The sequence below is a fragment of the Pseudochaenichthys georgianus genome, chromosome 21, assembly GCF_902827115.2.
Source record: "Pseudochaenichthys georgianus chromosome 21, fPseGeo1.2, whole genome shotgun sequence".
NCBI lineage: Eukaryota > Metazoa > Chordata > Actinopteri > Perciformes > Channichthyidae > Pseudochaenichthys > Pseudochaenichthys georgianus.
Genome location: NC_047523.1, coordinates 29,729,488 through 29,752,597, shown reverse-complemented (window position 1 = coordinate 29,752,597; position 23,110 = coordinate 29,729,488). Strand labels below are relative to the sequence as shown.

General features: G+C 40.6%; 1 protein-coding gene across 1 annotated transcript in view; it reads right to left on the bottom strand.

The window, feature by feature from the left end:
• Positions 1-23,110, bottom strand: part of klf7b (Kruppel like factor 7b) — a 61,919-nt gene that overhangs the window by 20,069 nt on the left and 18,740 nt on the right. The window contains exon 2 of the mRNA XM_034109844.2: positions 2,693-3,338. Within this exon, the coding sequence (XP_033965735.1) occupies positions 2,693-3,338 (646 nt within the window). The remainder of the gene's footprint in view (positions 1-2,692; positions 3,339-23,110) is intronic.

Here is a 23,110-nt window from a genome sequence, read left to right as displayed (position 1 = left end):
TCCCTCCCTACATGTATGTTCAATGATTTATGGTCATAATAACCCAAAAAGAGGATTAAGCTAATTAAACCACAGTGCTGCGCTTGTAGTGAACACATCGGGAGGGAATACACCGCCCCCACATTCATACCACGAGCACACACACAAAAGCACACGCAACACCCACACACACACACACAAGCTGTAGTGTCTCCAGGGTGTCTTTTTTTTTGTCAGTGAAGGATTCTGCCTTTAAATGCCCATCGTTCGTTAGCATGACTCGACTGTAAAATAACCAGAAGATTAAAGATATTGCAGCTCGCGGCGACGCTACCACAAATCCAGCTGCTCAATTCTGGATTAGCTATACTAAAGCTCTAGCTGTGGGTTCCCCCGGCCATGCTAGGTGCTGCCCGGAAATGTAATGCTATACTTAAAGCCATGCAACGGTCGCTGGGATCATAAAAGCCTGTAACACGCTGGATTAATGATGCCAAGGTTTCCCGTATTAATACAGTAGAGGGTCTGCAGGCTATGTTCTGTAATCCTGACGAACAGCAAGGAAACTGCTAACACTGGATGAGGACAACTGGAGGCCATGAACCACTCAAGATACAGTAAATGACCCTGCTGTTGAAGCTAAAGTTGAATAATGTTAGCTTCAGGTGGTACAGGTCTACCTCCTGCTGTAGATAACTGATGGATTGAGCCTCAGTTACACAGGCTAAATCATGTTCCATCCAGAGAGCATTTTGATTGGAAAACAAATCAAATAATGTATTGGAAAGTAAGGAAAATATGTGATACACTAGCACCTGTCACTTGAAGCTCTTAATGACAATCAAATGGAAAACAAACTCCAAAATGATAACCGCTAAAAAGTAAATCCAGAGAGTTTCGATTCTATGGTGTCTTGATTGATTTCGCACAACATCAAAACAAGTCATGTTCAGTTCTCCTAAAAACACGAACTTACTTTTAAAGTCAGGTGCAGCAGACTGTGCACTGACATAGGAAGCAGCCTCTTCATTGATTGTAATCAGACCACTGTTTTAACACAGCTGACACAGCAGGCTCTGGCGCTGCCTATAAATGCATGCAATATTTCTACCGTCATCAATGATGATAGTGATTATCTTTGTAACATCTCTCCACAGATCCTTCTTAGTATTGTAAAACACTTTTTTGTGTTTTGACATCTGATTAGATTCAAACGTATGGATCTGTTCATCAATGATATTGAGAAATAATACCACGCTTACTAACAAATCCGTCTGCATTATTTTAGTCGAAATGCGGGGCTTTCCTGAACTCAACTCCACTGTGGTGTGTCAACTGGGGAAATCAGCTGAAAAGGTTTTCTAAAATCTTCTTCTGCTTGGTATACCAATGCAATATGTTCAATTCCCATGTGTTGTGAGCAATGCGATCAGAGAAACACATAAGGCTGATCCTTGTCAAGTAAACCTCAGGCTGAGTTCAGGTTACTTGATGCTGTTTAAACTCAAGCAAATCAGCACTTCATCAACATTTGCAACAGTCAAATCACTCTTCACGCATGTTTCCACATCCATCCAGAGCCCTTCTCCACATGCCCAGATTTTTGAGCGCTCACAGCAAACAGCCCCCGGACACATTAGCCTGGTGTGTGTTCTGTCTGAGGGTCACCGACAGGGCAGCAGTAGTTAGAAGCTAAAGCTGCATGTCTGACCCAGTTGGACACAGCTGAATTGCCAATGTCATTTAGTACCAGTCTATCAATCATCAGGCGATTACTGAGACAAAGCCTTTTGGCCCTGAAATACCAAGGCTCATGAGGAAATGAGTAAATCCAGAGGATCATATCAGAAGCAAAATAAATGGAAGAGAGGTCATAATGTGTTTTTAAAAAGTCAAATAGAGGTTTTCTTGATAATTTCAACAAGCACAATGTACCTTTTTTGTGATGTACATGTGTTATATGATACATCCTTAATTGAAGCTTGGGCACATCATCATTCAACAATGCTATAATGATGATTTTCTTTGTGTTGGTTCTGGTTCAGCACATTGGGTTTGAAATTGAACATGAGGTTAAAATGCTGAGGGTACGCACGTTTTAGGGTTTTAGGATAAGTAGAATAAGGTCATTATCTTCAATATTTGTTTTCAAGTCTCACAGATATCATCAGACACTTGGTATTTTCCCAGCTGACGCTCTGTCAGGCCTGCATTACAGACAGCTTTGCTTCATGTTTCAGGGCTCTGCTGCCGGGAGTCTGGTCTTCAGCGGTGACACACAGAATCAGTTTGATTGAGGTCATGTGGCTCACTTGGACAACCAAGTATGTTATATGTTGCCCTGCTGCTTTGTCCTTAAATCTGGGGGACACGGGGCCAATTTCACACCATCCTTAACGCAGATTGCACATGGGGGCAGCGTAATTTTCCAAAAATGATTAATGCTAGCAATTGGAAAAATACTTTTGAAAGCCATACTGGTTTCTTGAATTGGTTGCTGACTGACAAATTCGATCAAAAGGGTCTGCTGAATACAAAGGGCTATAAATCCTGTAATCCTCCCTCGATATCAAAGTGAATTAGTCAAATGTTTGCTTAATGTCAGCACTGGAACCTCATAATCATCTTTTCATTTCAAATCCAACGTGATGGACTCCTCAGCTGAAATGATGATTATAAAGTACATTGAAGGTAATTGTAATGGAGGCCTTACCTGTGTGAGTCCTCTGATGTGCCTTCAGATGGGAGCTCTTGGTGTAAACCTTCCTGCAGCCATTAAACTGGCACCGGTGGACTCTCTTCTTGTTCTCTGGTATGTCTCCTCCCAGACTTCCTCCTCCTCCCTGCTCTCCGTCGCTGAGGGCTCCTCCTCGGCTCGGCGGCGATGGTAACGCTCGTGCTGCCACCAGTTTAGCTGCTCCTAACCCTACCTTCTTCGCCACAAATTTGAGCGTTAGTGTGCCGTCTGCCGTCGCAGTCAGTGTTTGTGTGGGTTTGACGAGGTGGCGACCGAGCTCTGGTGACGAAGGCGGTGTTAGGGAGGTCACCGCAGCGCTGAGCTGTGCGGCACTGACTCCTGCCAGGACTTGGTCCTTCGGTGAGAGGGTTTCAGTTCCTGCCTCGCCTTGGGTCTTGCTGGCCACGTGGAGGATTTTGGCCTGGACCTTGGGAAGGGTTAACAGGAGAGGGGGCGGACTGGGCTGGTCTGGGAGGCTGGGGAGGAGCGGGTCCATCAGCTCCTCGTCGCTGTCCCCACCCTGCATGAAGTTCGGCATTAAGAGACAGTCCAGCTCCTCGTCGAAGATCTCCGAGAGCCGCTTGGGCTCCGTCTGTAGATATCGCTCCAACTCTAGACATGTCTGCAAGATAAGGAAGCACATAGAAACAAGAGTCAGACATAAATACACTTCACACCTGGTGTTTACGTTTTACAACTCACACAATCTCTATTCACAGGAGGCTGTATTACGACTATTTAAATGGCCTTTGGTCACAAGTGAGGTAAATAGCTCAATATTAGCTATCTGCGACTGGTTGACAACTGATATACAATCATTTGGTTAAACAGGACTTCAGTCTTCTAATACAATCATGTCAACTGTTTACTTCTAAAGCCTCACCGCAACTTCAACCCCATTTCGTTTTGGCCTCGCTTTCTGCTATTTTCTATAGTTCTCCGATATCAGTACACCTTTGTTCTGTATGTACAAACTAGTATGTGGGATGATTTGTTATTATTACTGCTCAGATTTTAATTTGCAAAGAAGGTCATGTTATTAAACTTCACACTGTAAGTTTAACACTGTACATCACTCTTCTATCATTCCTCTTTGTATGACTTTCAATGACTTTCCAGGGTTTCTGATTGTAGCCGTTTGCTTCTCAAACAATTCATAGTCACCCATAGACCAGAAAAAAGACAACGGTCATGATTAAAAAATGTCAAATGTTTGTGAGAACTGGCACAAAAAGGGCAATCCCCATGTCAAAGTCTCACGTCTTGTTTGTTCAAACGTCTATATGTATCTAAATTGGTATATGCTTAAACAAATCAACAATAAAGTGAGTTCTGTTATCAGTGTATTCAGGTGTTTTCTCCAGACTGCAGCCTCTTCAGAGCTGTTTACTCTATTTAAATTCAAATACCCGCTGCAGGCTTTATATTTCTCTGCAGCTGTTGACCATGTCACCTGGCACATGGCAGTCCTATGAGAGGAGGGATTTAGTCCGTGATTGATTTCTGCTGCCGGAACAAGCTCTCCGGAGCCCTGAACTGTGGAGGCCTTGCCTGTGTCCCACTGCTCACCCAAATCAACCAGCCATAGAAGTTATATCACAAGATAGCGCAAGGAAGGAGAGCACGACGACGAAGGAAAAGTCAAACAAGGTAACCAAGGGGAAGAAGAGGAAAGAGAAACAAGGGGAAATAAGCAGGTATTTCCATAATTGTTTATTCAACCTTTATCCAGAGAAAACAGAGACATCTGTGCAGCTACAATTCCAGATGTTGGCAGTAGAGCAGCATCTACACAGTGAGGGGCTTCAGTGTCTTGGTCAAGGGCACCGCCACACTACCTCAAAGGATTTGAGCCAGAAACCTTAAGTTCACTAACCTACTTTTCTGACCGAGAGGCTACAGCCTTCCCCTCAAAACTTGTTATGTCTTCCGTAATTACTGCCCTCCTCTTGAACTACCAACAGACCTTTGAGGTACACAGAACTGTTTGTTAGATCCAGCTCCAGCTTTGATCTCTCACATCTGCAACACTTGGCTTTTTCGGATACCAGTCCTCCCTCTCACACAGGGAAAGTAAGACACGTATCTGTTATAGCTGATCATAATAAACAGAGACACAATAACAGCTGTTTGATATAAAATGTTAACTGAGAATCAGCCTTATTAAATGCTACAATGTGAGCTACTATGTGATAGTTTAGAAGGTTTTACAAAGAACAGATGCAAACCAGATGGTGGGAAATCAGATATCCGAGCAGCAGTGTTAGTTATATTCCCAGAATTAATCATTAAACACACAACTATATATCTATAATCTATAGTTAAATACATGGTTAACTCCAATTTCCAACATATTTTCCTTGATGTAATTGCATCCTTCAATGAAGATGCTGACCGATGTTCCCATAAAGAGGGTTGAATTAAACTGCATAAAACGTTTCTAAACCATCATCTGCTTCCTATTCCCTAAAGAAATACCCGGTGGATTTTTTTATGTGTGGATACACTTGAGTGTTCCCATAATGAACACTAGTTTATGAACTGAAAAGACATCTTCTCCAAACCTCATTAACGCGACCAACTGTCATACGTAAAGTCTGACCTTGAAATGCCATTACTAAACAAATTAAACCGGATACAGAGTGCAGCTGCTTGATTCTCTCTGTGACTTTTCCTGATCAAAGCTTAGATTCCAGTTGTCTGGCAAAAGCTGTCAACAACAATATGCAGCTGACTCAACAAGTGGCCAACAGGATAATTCACAGTACAGAGCACCATTGAACACTTTGGGAAGATAATTGACGTGATTTGACAACCACATTTCCGACAGCTGTGCTCGGAGATAGAAACAACTAAATGACCTCAAAATATGAATGTCACTACTCTGCACAAGGTAGCACTCTGAAGCATAGTGAATCAGTCAAATTAAAAGTGTAGTTGTTCCAGCTCAGAGACACAGTACTCTTCAAGATAACTGTCATTATACTACCGAACAATCTCAAAAATTAAAGAGCATCCAAAACTTAAATGATCTTGATCTTCTCGGTTTTAAATTACATTTCAGTTTAAAATGAATACCAGGAAGAGAGTCAAGGGAAAACCCAGAGTAAAAACACTGAAGAGTTCATAGCAATCCCGTCTGAGTTTTTGTGATGCTTTGTTTTTCTCAGGACAGAGAGGGAAAAAGACAGCAGGCCCAGTCCACAGCTCTGTAAATGTCCACTCAGCTATTTTTTCAAGCTACCTGGCTCGAGCACCACCCTGCCTTCACTGTATCTGCTTGAAATTGAATTAATTTTCTTCTGTGTGGCCAAAGGCTTTTGGCAGCTGAGGGTTCTCATCCTGATCCTTTGGCTCCTTCCACATCAGAGCAAATTAGAGCCAGTATAGAAATGTTGTATTTTTCCTTAGCAGCAGCTGGATGACTTGGTGCATTCAGAGCAGCCAGCGCTGGAGCTTTGCTTCTGCTCAGCCTCAGTGACGACGAGACAGGCAAACCAACACATTTGGTCTGAACATCTGTTGAGTGGTGATAAGATGAACTACCCTCTCCCTCCTTTAGTCCCTTTCTTCTTCCCTTTAAAAGAATGTATTTTTTCCTCAGGATGCTAGTTTGCATATGAATACAAATCTAAGATATCTCTTTGGGGGGGTGACACTGCTTCATAAGGAAACTTGAAAATGAGAATCAAACATGTACAGAAGCAGAGATGACGCCAAGTAACAATGTCTTTACAGAGCGGATAGTGCTGTGAGGAAAACCTCCAGATTGCTGCTTTGATGTGTTCGCATTCATATTCCTTTGAGTAATTGTTGTGTGTAATACAATATCTAAGCGTCAAGCGTGCTCAAGGAGGTTATTATATCTCTGTTTAAATTAGATCAGTCACTGCTAATGGATCTATAAACCAATAATGGAGATAATCAGACATCAGGATATCTGCAGAATAAATTAAACAGCTTTATTTTACCACGGCTGTAAGTCTTTCATCATTCATTGCTATATTTTAAAGTACATTTATCTGCAGAATCGACTAAAGAACAGTCCCAGGGCTATTGCAAACCCAACAGAACAAACACACGTGGTTTAATCAGCTACAAATCCTAAAGGAAATCAAATCAAAGTTCTCATTTAATTTTGTTGTATAATGTGGATGCAGATGTAAATCTCCAGCTAATCGTTATTAAAACTAGTTTTTGTTCCCAATCAGTGGTTCAGAATATACATTTAACTAAAACACTAACTTACAAAAAAAACAATAGTTAGAGCATGCATACGCATTCTTGCCCTTAAAATAAACTACACTTAAGGCTCACTTGCTTTGTCTTATTCCATACAAACACAGACACCAGTTATATGATATAACTGGTTAATTGTTGACATTTGTGAGATATAACTAATATCTCACAAATGTCTATCTTCACATTTTTTTTCTCCAATAAATGGATGTTTTCAAAGTCAATGAATAATCGTATTTAATAATCGTAATTACAATTATTGACCCAAATAATCGAGATTATGATTTTTGCCATAATCGAGCAGCCCTACATCTGGGTAACTTGGCCATCTGGCTGACACAGCTACAAGATACTCTGAGGACGTAAAGGTCACCCCGAGGAATACTATGATATATAGTTGAAGCAGTTCTTGCCCTGAATTTAGGGTTTTGCGAGATTACATTTTTATCTTGAATGATTTGTTTTGTTGCTGCGCGCACAACACAAGAAACATATTTATGGAGATGAATGTGGAGTTATAAATCTTTATTTCTTCTATCTAAACTATTCCAGTACTTTCCCGGCTCAATGGAGTAATACATTGTACTGTATGTGTTATATAGATTATTCATCATCATGGATATCGGCTCTCTTTGATACAGTAAACTCTGTTGGTGTTTCTGACGGCACAATGAACCATTGTTTTCACTTGGACTAGAAATCTAAAATAGAAAGGTCTGTGTGTCTCCTGGCGGGGGCTGGACTGATGCTGAGGATTGTTGGAGGTGGGCGGGGGGGGACAGAGGGTAGAGAGAGCCTGAGGCTGTGGAAGAGGAACGAGCGGCAATCAAACCCACGACTGGCAGTGAACGCATCGCCTCTGACATCGCATGTATGACCTTCTCCTGCGTCTGCTTCTCCTACACACCATGAATATCAGGTAACAATGACATGTATGGCCTGCAGCGTGAGTGTGTGTATGTGTGTGTGTCAGTTGGCTAACAGCTCAGACTGATAGCATGTGTAGGGCTCACCTCCTGTCCCCCTGTTCAGTCCCACACCATATGTAGAAAGGTCACAGTGAAAAACACAAACACACACACACATACGAATACACACACACAGAGGGCCAGTTACACTCAATCCCATAAATAACCATAGTAATAATTTACTCTGCTTCTTGACTTTCTTCTACAACTCCTCAACGCTTGATTCACAAACTCTACTTAAAACATCATTAAAAACAAATAAATAATCTTGACCACCAACAGAAAACGAGAGGTATAAGTTAGTAAATACAACACTTTTACGAAAGAAGTCGACTAGAGGCTGCAGTTAGGGGTAAGAGTTCTATAAAACTAAGAAATTATGAATAAATAACTATATTCAATCTTTGGAAAGATGGGACGGGAAAACCTCCTGGTATTCCAACTTTTAAATACAATTAGACTTTATTTGAAGATTTGTAGTATGAGACTTAATTAGCTGTTTTTATCAAAAGATTTGTTCACTAACAAGCAAACCCACAAATATATAATGCATTCACTTTTAATTAGCGGAATTAACTGTATTCCTGTTAACAATAGATTTCAACTGGGTTTAACTGTCGCAGTATGTTGACATTTCTGTAGCTGCTAGAAATTCCCAATTTCACCTACTCACATTTATCTCTGAGAGTCTGAAGGGAAAATGTTCTCCCCTTTGGCTTTTCTTAATTACACTCTGTATTATTTGATGTGAATGTCACATGAGGTGCAGTGTTGTGTTCCTGATTGCAACGAAGAGGTGTTCAGAATATGCCAAAGCTATAATTTCACTGGCTGGCAAATCCTCCACAGCCACTGAAGATGATGGGTACTGTTTAGTACCTTTAGTATTTCATACAACACTAATTGGGGTGAAAAATAGGGGCAAAAACGATTAGAATGGCAATACTGTAAATCTAAAGCTTTAAAAGTGTGCAAAAATGTATTTTACAATGTATGCATTTGCAGTGTAAAACCAGTTTTCTCTTCCTAAATGTACTAATTTACTGTATAGGGTACTAGTGTATATTGTTTAATCTGTGTGAGAAATCCATCATCAATAAAGGCTGTTACTCTGTGTTCATATATGACAGCTCACATGTACAGAGAAAATTGGTTTCTGTAGTTGCAGTTAGAGTACTCATTTCACACAATTATCTCGACAGTGTTCATTTCATGGTTTTCAATCTTGCTTGATTTAATTATGTAACATTGTTGTAGGTCAATGTCAAACAAGGTCAAAAGCAAATGCTGTGTGTCTACTAAGGTGAAGTCAGCTGTGGTTGACCATTGCATGTCACACTTTGAAAAACATTGAAAGCTCTAAATGTCAATATGGTTACTTTATTTTTGTTTCTGTATTTGATATGATCATCTATTCTACACATAACTGAAGATAGAAAAACAATGGATCCATTTTGTTCTTCTGCATTCTCTGTTCCCTGAATGAATGCTTCTTTCACTTTATATTTTTAACGTTTGATTTAGTATTGCGACTAAAATAGCTTCTGGTGATGTGCAGGTCCTGCCTCCGTGTGAGTGTGTGTGTGTGTGTGTGTGTGTGTGTGTGTGTGTGTGTGTGTGTGTGTGTGTGTGTGTGTGTGTGTGTGTGTGTGTGTGTGTGTGTGTGTTCTGTGCCTGCTGAGGTCCATTAATAATGAATGCAGAGAGCAGAGGGCTCTTGATGGAAGCGCTAAGAGCTTTTGACAGACAAAAGATCATCGAGGACGGCGCTCAGCAAACAGACTGAAGTGGGTTCAGCAGGAGATACTCCGCCTGTGTTTGCATGCAGCACACAGTTATTTGACTATTACCAACATTCGTATTAGGACAATGGTGAAATTAAGCCATTAGCGTGATTGTGTAAAGTGACACTTCCTTTAATGATCTGCTTCAATTCAGGTTTACAGCTTAGAACAAGTCAGATATTTCCAGAATGGTTGCTATGTTTTTCCAATGAAAAACAGAATCCATGGCCCGGACATACACAATGAACAGCTTCACCAGACAAAGACAACAGGGAGTCACATCATTATGTTTATGGCGTTGAGTAGAGACCACCACAGAACTGAGTAGTAATACTAGTAAAATCACAATTCTGAAAATAAAATGTGTCGACCTAAAACGATCACCTACCTGCTTGTCAAAAGTTACTTGCATCACCATCAGTTTACCTCACATGTTGTTGAACAGTAAGAATGAACTGAAAACTGTCCAAGCCTGATGGATCAGCTTGCTCACGAAATTTAAAGGTCACCTGTCATGCTATTTTTAGGCAATAGGATAGGTCTCAGATATATACAAATATATAAAAAACATGTCCCTGAAGTGTTTTGCTCAAAATACCAAACAGATCACCCATTCTAGCCATGCCTCATATCCCTCTATTTCACTTCCTGTTTCAAAAGTGCTGATTTTGGGTATGAAGCTTTAAAAAAATTAAATAATTGATAAATAAAAAAGGAGGGGGCTGAGCTCATGCGGGACCCGGCAGCTACTGTTCAAACTAAACACTGCCGTGATGAAACGCCATATCATGGATGATCAAGGATTATTTCCTTTTTATTTCCTGCTTCTTCACACACATGCTCTCCAGTACAGGTTAGCTCTGAGTGTTAGCGATGCTAATGTAAACACCGACCATGTTACGTCCAAAACAGTCAGGCATTGCTTCTGATAGCAACTTTCTGATAGGGCCGTGGGTCCACATTTCCGATATTACGTCATATCGCACGCAAATCTGGATCAGCTCCGTTGTAGCCCCGAGATTTGGGTACGGAGGAAAAGAGATGGTTTTATTTTCTGACGCTTCATGAGTTCCCCGACACACCGGGGACACATATTTATGTATAAAAGACATCAAAAAGTGCATTTTGCATGATAGGTCCCCTTTAAATACAGAGGCCCATGTGGACAATGACAATGGCCGTTTTAAATATACAATTTGATTGCTCACCTATGTTTTCACTTCAACTCACTGTGTGTTTAAGTATTTAAAAAGTCAAATAGGGATTTTTACTGAATACAAACTACATATTTTACACTCAAAGAATAATCGATTGGAGTCATATTATGGTTATGTTTTGCCTTTTCTTGCTACTGTATAGTTCAAATAAAATGGCTATCAGTTGTTTAATGTACTTATGTTATATGTTGATAATTGGTTTAAAGAGGCAACACAGTGTTTTCCTTGTGTGGACGTGTTGTGACAGGTCTTCATTAATCGCATTCATGTAAGTGAATGTTACTGCAATTAAATCCGACACATACAGGACACAACACTCCAGTATATATTCCTCTCATTATTCTCATTCATCCTAAATATAGCTGATTATAAACGTCCTCAATGACTACAAGACAAAACTGATGTTTGAGTAAATGAAGACTCCGTTTCCCGTCTCTGCTGTAGAAATCCTCTGTGTGAGGATCTCATCTCCTCGACTCTTATCCTTTTAGTTTGTTCCTGTCTCTCTGTATCTGCGTGTGCATTAGAGACTGTTTATTTTCCCTCTATATGATACAGCTTTTGGCTTTAAATTATGTTTTTTTCCCTCGCTTTCCCATACAAACAGGTCCTAATTAAAGTACTTTGGCTTCCATAAACTGCTCTTTGAAGCTCTACCTCTTGATGGATCTCGTTCTCTCCACACAGCGGGCTCTGATGGCTAATTAGCCACTCAAAGGAAAAGGCAGAAAGAGGCTCTTTATTCTGCTAATTTGCTGATGCGGCTGTGTACACGGCGGTTGTGTGTGTTAGTAAGAGTGAGAAGGGCATAATGACTTTTAACTGATGCGTGTGAATATGCGATGCCTCATGCGTACGATATCTAACTGGTGGCATTGGCAGAGAGCTGCCTCTTTATGTCTGAGCAAACAGCAGTGCTGCAGAGCGGATGTGTGTTTGGGGCTTTGTTCCAAACTGAAGTGCAGTTTGCGTGAAGCTTCCTGTGAAGATGCTGTTTGAGGCACTGAAGCAGCATCTGAGCGAATTCACAATGATCACATCTTGCAATCGGATTAAAATTACACAAAACAGGATGCATTGACCTTAAACCAAAGCACATCAATCTAATATCCTCCTTATCCACGTGGTGTAGAATCCCTCTTCAAATATATTTAGCTGATAGTTAAAGTCTGAATCTCTGAAGGATCCGAGGATTGATGCTGCCTCCAATGTTTTAAATCAAAATGTCTTCCCCACCAGATAATCTCAAGATGAATTATAATTAAGAATACTTTTATCTGACTCGTGGCTTCTTGTTTTATTAGGGAAAGAAGTGAATGCTTAAATCTATGAAGCACGTATGGCGATAAATCCAACACCCTTGGGAAAACAGTATAACATGTTTCTGAACTTGAGGCGAGTGCTGAAGCATCTGTTTGCTTTTATTATGTTCATAGTGCAGTTACAGTAGTTCTTCGGCTTTAGAGACAGATGCTGGTGAAACCCAAACGGCCAGCTCTGTTGCTGTTATGTCGTTTCAAAACCTTGGACACGTATGTGCTGCCTTATCAGCCTCCACCCTCTGGTTTCAGCACGGATTTGCTCCCATTCAGCCACAAGAGCATTAGTGTGGCAAACTCTGATGTTGGGCGATAAACTCTGACTCACGGTCGGTGTTCCCGTTCATCCCAGTGTTGTTGGATGGGGTTGAGATTGTTGCTCTGTGTAAACATTACAAGTTTTTCCCCAGAAAACATTTCTTTATGTTATCTTAGAAGCACAGCATGGTCTAGAATATCATTGTATACAAACATATATGGACAGGGATGGGTAGCACACCTTTCATGGAGGCCGAACCCCAGCTTGCTTATGGACAGCTGCCATTTTGGAGACACGCACTGCCTCATGCCTGCACGACACAGCCAGCTGCGGTAAGACGCCAACATCTCTCTGCTGGACGGAGAGCATCTGGACCTTCCTCGGCTTTCAATACAAGCCTTTCAACATTGCAATGCTCTTATGTGGTTAAGAAAGTTGTTTAACTGATTGAATCTGAAAGGTCATACCTCAGCCAATTAATAGTATGGCAGCCAAAAACATCTTGACAACAGTTGACATTTGAAATATCCTTAAGACAAAATTGTATAACAAGTTTGTAGTGGGGATCGCTATTTTTGCTAAATTCTATTAATTGGTTCTGTCTTTTGTTGACTGAACCTGAACATACTGGGACAATATTTATCCTTCACCCTGGTTGAAAAGGTACAAATCAACAATACTTTGCAAAAAGATGATGTTTGAATGGAGAGAAAAACCCACTTCACAGACAAACCCATCTCATCAATGATCAGCTATCCTTTTCCGCTTGAATGTTTGTGAATCAATAAAACCATCAAATAAACAATGCAAGAGAAACAGAATGATGCACAGTCAAGATAACTCTGAGCTCAACTCAACCAAACTGCAGGCTAACAGCGCAGTCTGTTAACCGTTCAGCTTTAACGCATCAGTGTTTTTATCCTCACTAGTTTACACAGCGAAGTCTGCCTGCATGAAGAAAATCCCTTTAGCCGCATGGGTCTGGTGAGAAACATGTAAATGATAGACATCTGGATAAGCTTAATGAAAATCTTGTTTTATCTTTTCAAATCGAACTTCAGGTTGCATTTTTGTCACGGGAAGTGAAGTATACAGTACACATCCAACCCTATTTATGTTAAACAAACCAGTCTTCTGACTTGTTGGGTTTTCAAAATCAGTGAAGAATGAACAATGGAAACCCATAAAGCTCTCACACACACACACACACACACACACACACACACACACACACACACACACACACACACACACACACACACACACACACACACACACACACACACACACACACACACACACACACACACCACACACACACACCACACACACACACACACACACACACACACACACACACACACACACACACACACACACACACACACACACACACACCCAATCAATCAGTTTTGTATGACATCCTTTGCAGTGACACAGACACACAGCACAACATTGTCACAGTGACAGAGCCGACACCTGTGTGTGCCGACAGTGTGTTCAGGTATCCTCTCACTCAGAGTTAATTGAAAAAGCAGCGCCACAAACAGAGGAGAGTCCTGAGGGGTTTGATTTGAAAAGCAGGTGGAGGCTTCAATAAAAGAGGTTAATGGAGATGAGACCTGCTAGAGGAACGAGGAGACATCTCTATTAGTCTGGAAAAAAGGAACATGCCTCTGTCTGGGTCGCAAAACAAAAGTATTTCAATCAGTAATTTAGCTATCTGTGTTCAATTACTGTAACTAATAGTTATTTAGTTTCTCAAATGGCATCATGCTAACACATATTAACAATAAATGACCAGAGCGCAAACACAAGTCTAGCATGGCTTTGTGAGTCTGATCAATGATCAAAAGTCTGACACTAGGTTTAGAAGAAATTGGCATTTCATGTGTAATAAGATTTGTGCCTGATTGTATGTTGCTGGTTTAAGTTGTATCGGTTTACCCCATATATTATTATTATTTTTGTATTTGTGGAAATTGTTGCTGCTTTTGGGTTGACTTTTTATATATGCCATGAAAACATAAAAAGTGCTATACAAATAAAGGCTATACTTTTAATATATTTTGTACATAGGATCAGATATTTCCTGTTTTCACAATAGAAAAAATTCTGTAAATGAGAATAATGAATTGTCTAACCATGGTAAAAGCTATACGATTTAACTCAAAAGCGTACATTTCTGAGCATTTGCACAGCCCGAGTTCAGAAGTAAAGCAGAATAAATGGGGTAGTCGTTCTGTACAGCTAATTAAACTGGTGACTATAGTAATAGTAACTAAAAGCAAGTAGCTCATTAGAAAGCAGTGCGCTCAGGAGACAAAGGAAGATAATTAGCCAATGAGAGCGAGCGTACAGGAGTGAGTGAGTGCATGAAGAGGAGAGGCTCTGAGCTTTTATTGCTCACGTGCACACACAAACACACACACACACACACACACACACACACACACACACACACACACACACACACACACACACACACACACCACACACACACACACACACACACACACACACACACACACACACACACACACACACACACACACACACACACACACAGCATCACCTCCGACCTCCAGCCTCAGCCAATGAAATTTTAATTAACAGTCTCTGATGGAGGAGAGCACTCAGACTCTCCTGCTGTGTGGCTGCTCTGCCTCCATCTTCTTTCTCGTCATGCCTGTGAGCACCCTCCTCCCTCTCACCTCTATAAACACTCCTGTCTTTTCTCTTAGTGGCACACATTTAACTTCCTCCTTCCTCATTTACAAAGCAAAGGTCAGCTGCTCCTCTTACTTCTTCTCATTCACTTTTTTCACCTTTCTCTTTCCCTCCTTCCCTTTATTTATATTCATCTCTTGTTATCACGTCTCAGTGAATCAGCTAAGGCATCAAGTAGTCACTTTAGTATGGTTAATTAACAAACCCTTGGGCTACGTAACCCAAAAATATAATTGTCTTCGTCTCAGGTAGATCCAGATAATGATTTCTAGAAAGGTTAACAGTAACTGTCACTGGTTTCCTTTTCACACTCCTGCAAACAGGTTCCACAATTAAGTAAATTGAAGATAAAATGCATCCGGTTGCCTTACTTGAATTAAAACTATGGAGGCGAACTTGTCCTGTTACCGTTTCAGTCAGACTGTCAACAGCTGTTACTTTAGCTCAATGACTGAATGATCAGAACAATAAACATCATATGACTCCATCGCGCTTAAACAGTCTTTATATTATAATACATTTGTGAATTAATATTTCCAATTAATCATTCAGTGATTTGTAATGCATTTGCTTTTCCTCTCTTTCTCCCCCTCAGACAAAACAGACATTATCCAGAACACACACGCAGACACACTCACACACGACTTGCACATCACCAGACACTCCATCTTCACTGTCCACGCTTATTAAATACGAGGACATAAAATTAATTAACAGCTTAATCACTCACATGTACCCAAACACACACACACCGCTCTAAAAGGACAAGGCAGGTACAACCTTTTAATTTGAGGAATAATTTAATAATGCTTAACCAGGCTTATGGCCATTCTCGCTCTCTTTGTCCTCCTTTGTGTGTGTGTGTGTGTGTGTGTGTGTGTGTGTGTGTGTGTGTGTGTGTGTGTGTGTGTGTGTGTGTGTGTGTGTGTCCTAGCTTTTTTTCATTAATTGGCCAAGATGGAGGGATTGAAATCTGTGGCAGAATCATCTGTTCCTCTGTGTGCTGTGCTGTCTGTTAATGAAGCTCCTCTCTCTGTCTGTGTCTGCCGGTCATTTGTCATTTCGGACGGCATGTCCTCCACCATGAGGCATTTGTCTAGCCTGGAAAAATGATGGGCTTGCTGTCCACACATCACATCTAGACAGTGCATATACATAGGACACACACACACACACACACACACACACACACACACACACACACACACACACACACACACACACACACACACACACACACACACACACACACCACACCACACACACACACACACACACACACACACACACACACACACACACACACACACACACACACACACACACACACACACACACACACACATCTAAACTTTAAATCAGCCTATACACGGATAGGTATTTTCTATAAATGTGTAGTGCCTCTTAAGTGCCACTTGAACTTGTATTGCTTTCATTCGTTTTTATCCTAAGAGCAGTGAGTCCACACAGGAGTCCTATTTCACAAATTATTTCTGTAATATTTCAAATAATCTGTTCCAAAACGCTTTGTCATAACCATCTGAGACTTGTGGCTTGTTGGTGTAGTTTATCGTGATATAATTACTCCCCCCATTAACTACATTCTTATTCATGATCTATTGTTGTCAGTATTCTGCTGCAGCGACTCTATTGCCCCACAGGGATCATTAAACAACGTCTTATCTAATGTGAGAGTAAAGCGTTACAATAAATCTCGTCATTGTTTTTCTACTCATGTAAATACAGTCTCTATCAGTCGGAGTGTATTTGAGATACTTGAAACACCGAGTGGTTTCACTTCAAGTGCTTTTGTTCACTTTCATTCACACAACAGCCAGTGAAGGTGAATGTTAAACACTTGACTTTAGGAAAACCATTGACTCTGAAACTCACATTAAAGTAAACAGGAGCGGGAAAGAGACACTTGTGCAAAGTGGTTTGATAAAACCCCATGAGGTCACTGATAGAGGACAAGGAATGGCAAGAACTTAAAATAACATCATGACGTTAAGCTAGGATGAAACACCTCAGTGAACCAGCAGTAATTCACAAAGTCACTCATTCGCATTTCACAGGCTTTGGATTTTCTCAACATACTATACCGTATGCCAACCTGCACCGGCTACCAGAGAGTAAATGAATAGTAAAAACAACAATAAGGATGGAGACGTTCATGTAGAACCTGCAGGCAATGAGTGTTATAGCTGCAATTGTTTTAAAGGGCCCTTACTGTTCAGAAAAACGATTCATATATATATATATAAGCCAAACAATATACTGTAGTTTTGTATTTCAATTTGTTTGTTATTTTGTCAAGCTTTCAACCGACTATGGAGCAGTGATATGGTCATGAGGCAGGGTCCCTCCCCCCCCATGTCAGTCAGACATAACAAATACCATTAAAAAACAATCCCTTTCCTTTAGGTTTTCCATTGTAAATGCAATAGATCATGCCAGGTTGTTCCAATACGTAAACATATGAGTATGAGAAAATGGTTCTTAATGCTCGAACCACAGCATTGTGTTTCCAAATGTCATGACTGTTGTGATTGAGTTGTCAAAAATCTGTGTTTATAAAATCTCCTTAAATAACAACAATTTCAAAACAAAACCATGACGCCTCCCCAGTGAAATCGCAGCACAAAATCTAACACTAGACTAAAAATGTTGTGTTATAAATAAATGAAACGTTTCCTTCACATGGCGCACATCATTAACACACTGGCAGCAGAAATATTCTTGTTAGTGCTTTCCTCTTGGGGAAGTCTGTTCAAATCTTCAGCCATAACAACTTGGAGTTTGATATTGTAAATACTTAATGTTGTCATAATTTATGTAACAGTAAAAACAGATAAATGTGCTTTGAGAGGAGACTTGTGTGTTGATTTTTGAAACAAATGCTACTCCATTATTGTGTAGTATAGTTAAAGATGCATGAAACATTTTCTTTTATCATCATTAAATAAAAAGCCACCACAATATGTTTGGTATTTTAACCACCGAGAGTCAACACATCAAGCGTTTCTGCGTAGCTTTCAGACTTACAAAACGTCAGTATGGCAGATCTATAAAATAATTCCCACCCTAAGGTTCATTGAGTCTTTAGGGCAGCACATTGAACTGATGCTCCAACCATTTCATTCAAACCTGGTTTTCCTCTGAATGTATCAGAGGAGGGCAACTGTAGTACCTGACTCGCTTCTCTTTGCAAACTAAAAATATCCTCCACTGACTCTGCCGCAGCTACTCTCTGAGGGAAACTACAGTAACGCAACACAGAGAGAGTTGGAGAGGTGTAGTGTGTCTGCGTGTGAGAAACAGAGAGCAGTATGTTTGAGCTAGAGAATATGTCTGAGTGCACCTCTACTGAAGAATGAATTTCAGGTTCAGGATTTGAGGGTCTGATATCGACATTTTGGGACTGAAGCTGTGTGTAGAAAGTGTTCCTGGCTAATAGCAGCTCCCTACAATTAAAATATATACATGACACAATGTGTTTTTTTTTTTTTTTTGTTTTTTTTAGATGCATCACATGATCTCCACAAAACACCTCAGATCAAATATCGGAATGAATTCACAGCTGTCACAACTGAGGGTCCAAAGGACTCACTGAAGCTCTCTGTGGAGCATAGGTCATCTAGTGAGTCAATTAACATGTTTTATTTCCTTAATGCCCATAATGCAGATTCCACAACATGTTTGTATAGATCAGGAGTCACGCTAATTATTGAACCAATCTGTCTGAAATGCTGCCACACCAATAGAAGGCTTTCCCTCCAGCGTAAAGGCTAAATTGCAGGACCGTAATCTTCATTTCAACTGTGATTGGTGGATTTGCCGGTGTTGATAAAGTCAATTTGACCTATTTCGAGAGTTCAACTGCACTGACCTTTGAGGGGATGGAAAAAATAGAGTGAGAAAATTATGAAATATTGTTATTAGCTCAGCTTCCCAATCGTAGATAACCCTGCTCAACTGTTGAGACGAGACATGGTCTGCAGTCGAGCATCATACACCATACAGCTAACGGCATTATCTCAACATAGAGCGGACCAAGCACATGGAGACTAGGTTAACAACGTTTAGGGTCAATATGGTTTGTTTGTTATGGTTTGAATAAGTGGAAAAGCCAACGGGGGTGACAACGTAAACATCCACCTGCCAAACATTCCTGGATTCATTTTACGGCTAGCTGCTGGATATTGCTAATCTTTACAACCTGGCTCTGGTAGCTTCAGCTTAAACTTTTATAATTTATAGTTGGTCAAATTAAGGTTTAATACCGTTCTCATTAAAAGCAAATCACGTATAAATATGAATCACTTGCGCAGATGCAGAATAAACATCTTCAGACCAGTTCAACAGAAACACTCCTTTGTGTCGCTTACGTGCGATGGAAGCGGCCGACTTCTCCTCTGCACGTCTGATCTTTGTCCTTTGAATTAAGACCCTCAAGGGTGGAGTTATCTGGAATTTCTTTTTTGATAAAAGGACATTCGGCCACAGGCGCAGTGAGCCGTTGTTGTAAAAGTTAATCAAGAAGGTGATTGAAACGGGTCCATAGGGAAAATAAGGTCCAACTTTATTATTCAGTCTGACATACGGAGGTCTGGACGATTCCCCATGTCACTATTTTTAAAATGATATTATTCTTTTATCACAATCAGTCAATATGTCCGCCATTCCACATGACAGATTGTCTAAACAGGATGTTTAAATGTCTGCATGTTTATTGAGCAGTTGTTCACTCCACATGCTGAGGACGAAGTGAGAAAACAATAGCAAGATGTCAGGACAATATGCGACAACAACAGCAGAAGTCTGGCGAAAGCGCGGACACGCACACACACACACACACACACCACACCACACACACACACACACACACACACACACTCACACACACACACACTACACACACACACTAACACACACACACACACACACACACACACACACCACACACACACACCACACACACACACACACACCGCGTGCACAACACACACACACACACACACAAACACACACAACACACCACACACACACACACACACCACACACACACACACACACACACACACACACACACACACACACACACACACACACACACACACACTAACCTCCCCTATCAGGCCTCTCTCCTCTCTCTCCCTTCCTAATTGACCATGAAAGTACCCCATAAATCGAGTTACTGCATTGTGCCTGTCTAGTCATATAAAAGTGCTTTTAATGGTTTTTGCTAGGAGCTCTGTTGGGAACATTAGGCAGAACTCTCCACATTCATTAGCCCATTAGCCTGTTTCAATATTGACACAGTCTCATTTGTCCCCTCCCCTGTCTGTCAGGGCCGAGACACTCTGGGACCAGGTCTGAAATCTGCCCTGTGGCTCTGAATTTGGTACCAATCAATCCGTGCTGCCCCACCGTTTACAAGTTCAGCAATATTGCTTTGGGGAACGTCTTGGAGCCGGAAATTCATTTATCAATATCATCTTTTATTCCCAGTAGTATGGCTACCGAACAGTTTCCACATGGCTTCATAGTTTCATTTTTAAAAACTCAATTGTTTTTTTATCATAACCACCTGCTGGCGTTACATATCTAATGTTGACAAAATGTCAGATTCAATCCTTCCATTTATCCACAGACAGAATGGATGGATACATGTGGCCTCCTCTTAGGGACTCAGGTACATTTACAGAATGCTAATCCTTTGTAAATAAGTCAAAAGAAACCGTGTGACTCTCAAAGAACCCACAAAGGGTTAAATGAACACTGAATAAAAGATTAATATATACACACTATATTTTCTTAACCACTAAAAGGAGCACCATTTCAACAAATATTTGATGGTGTTGTAGCACGGGACAGACAGCGCATGCAAATTAGCACATTTACATCATCATTATCATAAAGTGAATCTGGGTTACTTCCAAAATGTATTTAAAATACCACTTGACCATTTAGTGGATTCGAGTTATAATCTGGAAAAAAAACACAAACAAAACAATTGTTCAATGTTGATGTCATCTTATGAATAATTGAAATGACCTGTGGTCACAACTGACACATACAAATAATCTTAATGCATTATTTAACAATGGTTTTTTAAATCCACTCTGTTTCTATAAGAAATCCTGGATGATCTTTGGAGAAAACTATTAAAAGGGTTCATATTTTATTGTATACCCAGCATATTAATAACTAAATACATGCAATACTTGTTTATATATAACTATAGGGCAGAACTACAGTGGAGATCTAAGGGAAGCATCAGAGTCTGAGCGGTTTAAACTACAGAAGATGTAAATAGTGGGGAATTGGAGGAAAAAAGCAACGATAGCATTTTAGCTTCATAAGAGCTGCATTAGATAATGTCTCAGAAATATGCGAAATTGATTCTCTTTAGAGAAAGTGAAAGCTCAGAGAACCAAGCTGCTGCCTGAGTGTTTTCTTTAATGCAAATGCTTATATGGTAATATGTTCAAAGGAAATTATCATGATCACAGCACATACTTTGTGTACATCAAATAAACACATTTTAAAACATTAAGATGAAGAAATGATAGTGTGATTTCTGTTTCCACCAGCCTTGCTGCACAACACTGCACTAAACCCAATGCACCCAGTGGAGTAGAACATTATGTTAATGCTGAGATATGAGACTGCATTTCTGCCAACTAGCCAGAGAGGAGATAGCGTGCATGTGAATGTGCGTGCACTCAAACGCACACTCACACGCTATATCTTTCCTGCAGATCCACAGGGGGCTTCTGGCTTTATTTAGGTGTATGAAAGACATACCGCAGTGTGTGCATGGCAGCTGGTGCAATCATGATAAGTATGCAAATGTACATTTGATTACTTTTATACTTGTGCTTTGTGGACTGAGGTGAGTTGTACTTCAGTATCAGCTGCTGTCAGCAGGTAGCATGCTTAGGATCCTTTCAATCTGGGAAATGCTGATATTACTGCTGCATTTTCTACGGCGTGTGACAATATGACAAGCCATCCATAACTCTCTGTGTGTGTGTGTGTGTGTGTGTGTGTGTGTGTGTGTGTGTGTGTGTGTGTGTGTGTGTGTGTGTGTGTGTGTGTGTGTGTGTGTGTGTGTGTGTGTGTGTGTGAGAGAGAGACAGATGAGGTAGAAGCCTGTTTAAGGTCAGTCAAGCTGTGTTGAGCATGGCCTTTACCGTCCCGCCCCCCTGTGGAGGGTCCTGCAGGGCGGCCCGCATTGCGTGACCGAGTTCACGGACATTTTTTATTTTGTGTTGGTGTCACGGAGAAGAAGTAGAAGCATCACTCTCTGCCATCTGAAGCCTGCAGATACTGTCAGAGGGCAGAACCAGTGCTACATATACCAAAGCTTAACATTGTTACCCTGATTCTGTGTCCGTACCGTGCCACTGCTCCCAGAGAGGAAGAGTTAGTGGATACTAGGTTCGGGTAGATAAGCTAGTTATGCTACTGGTGCTCCACTTACAGTATGCTCTGTCCACAAACAGGAGGACATGCTTTGAAAACAAGGTGAGTTGTTACTTGGAAAGTACTATGGAGTTAAGACAAATGGGAAACACTGGGCAGTACATTCAAAGAATTCTCAATGTGAACAGACAACAATCATACTGCAGTACGTGTTTACTGTAATAAGGGGAAGAACCAAAAGAACAAATGGTGTAATTTCAGTTCTTATGAGGTATACCATTTACATAATATCTACTATAACAGAACTACTGTAAACTCTCTCATGCAATGTCTTTTTCAAATAATGTACCAAATGTTTTTTTTATGATTTAGCTTGGAAATCAATCCTTTCATATCATTGATTAAAGAAGAAGAATTTGACATGACGATGGCACTACATGCAAGGTT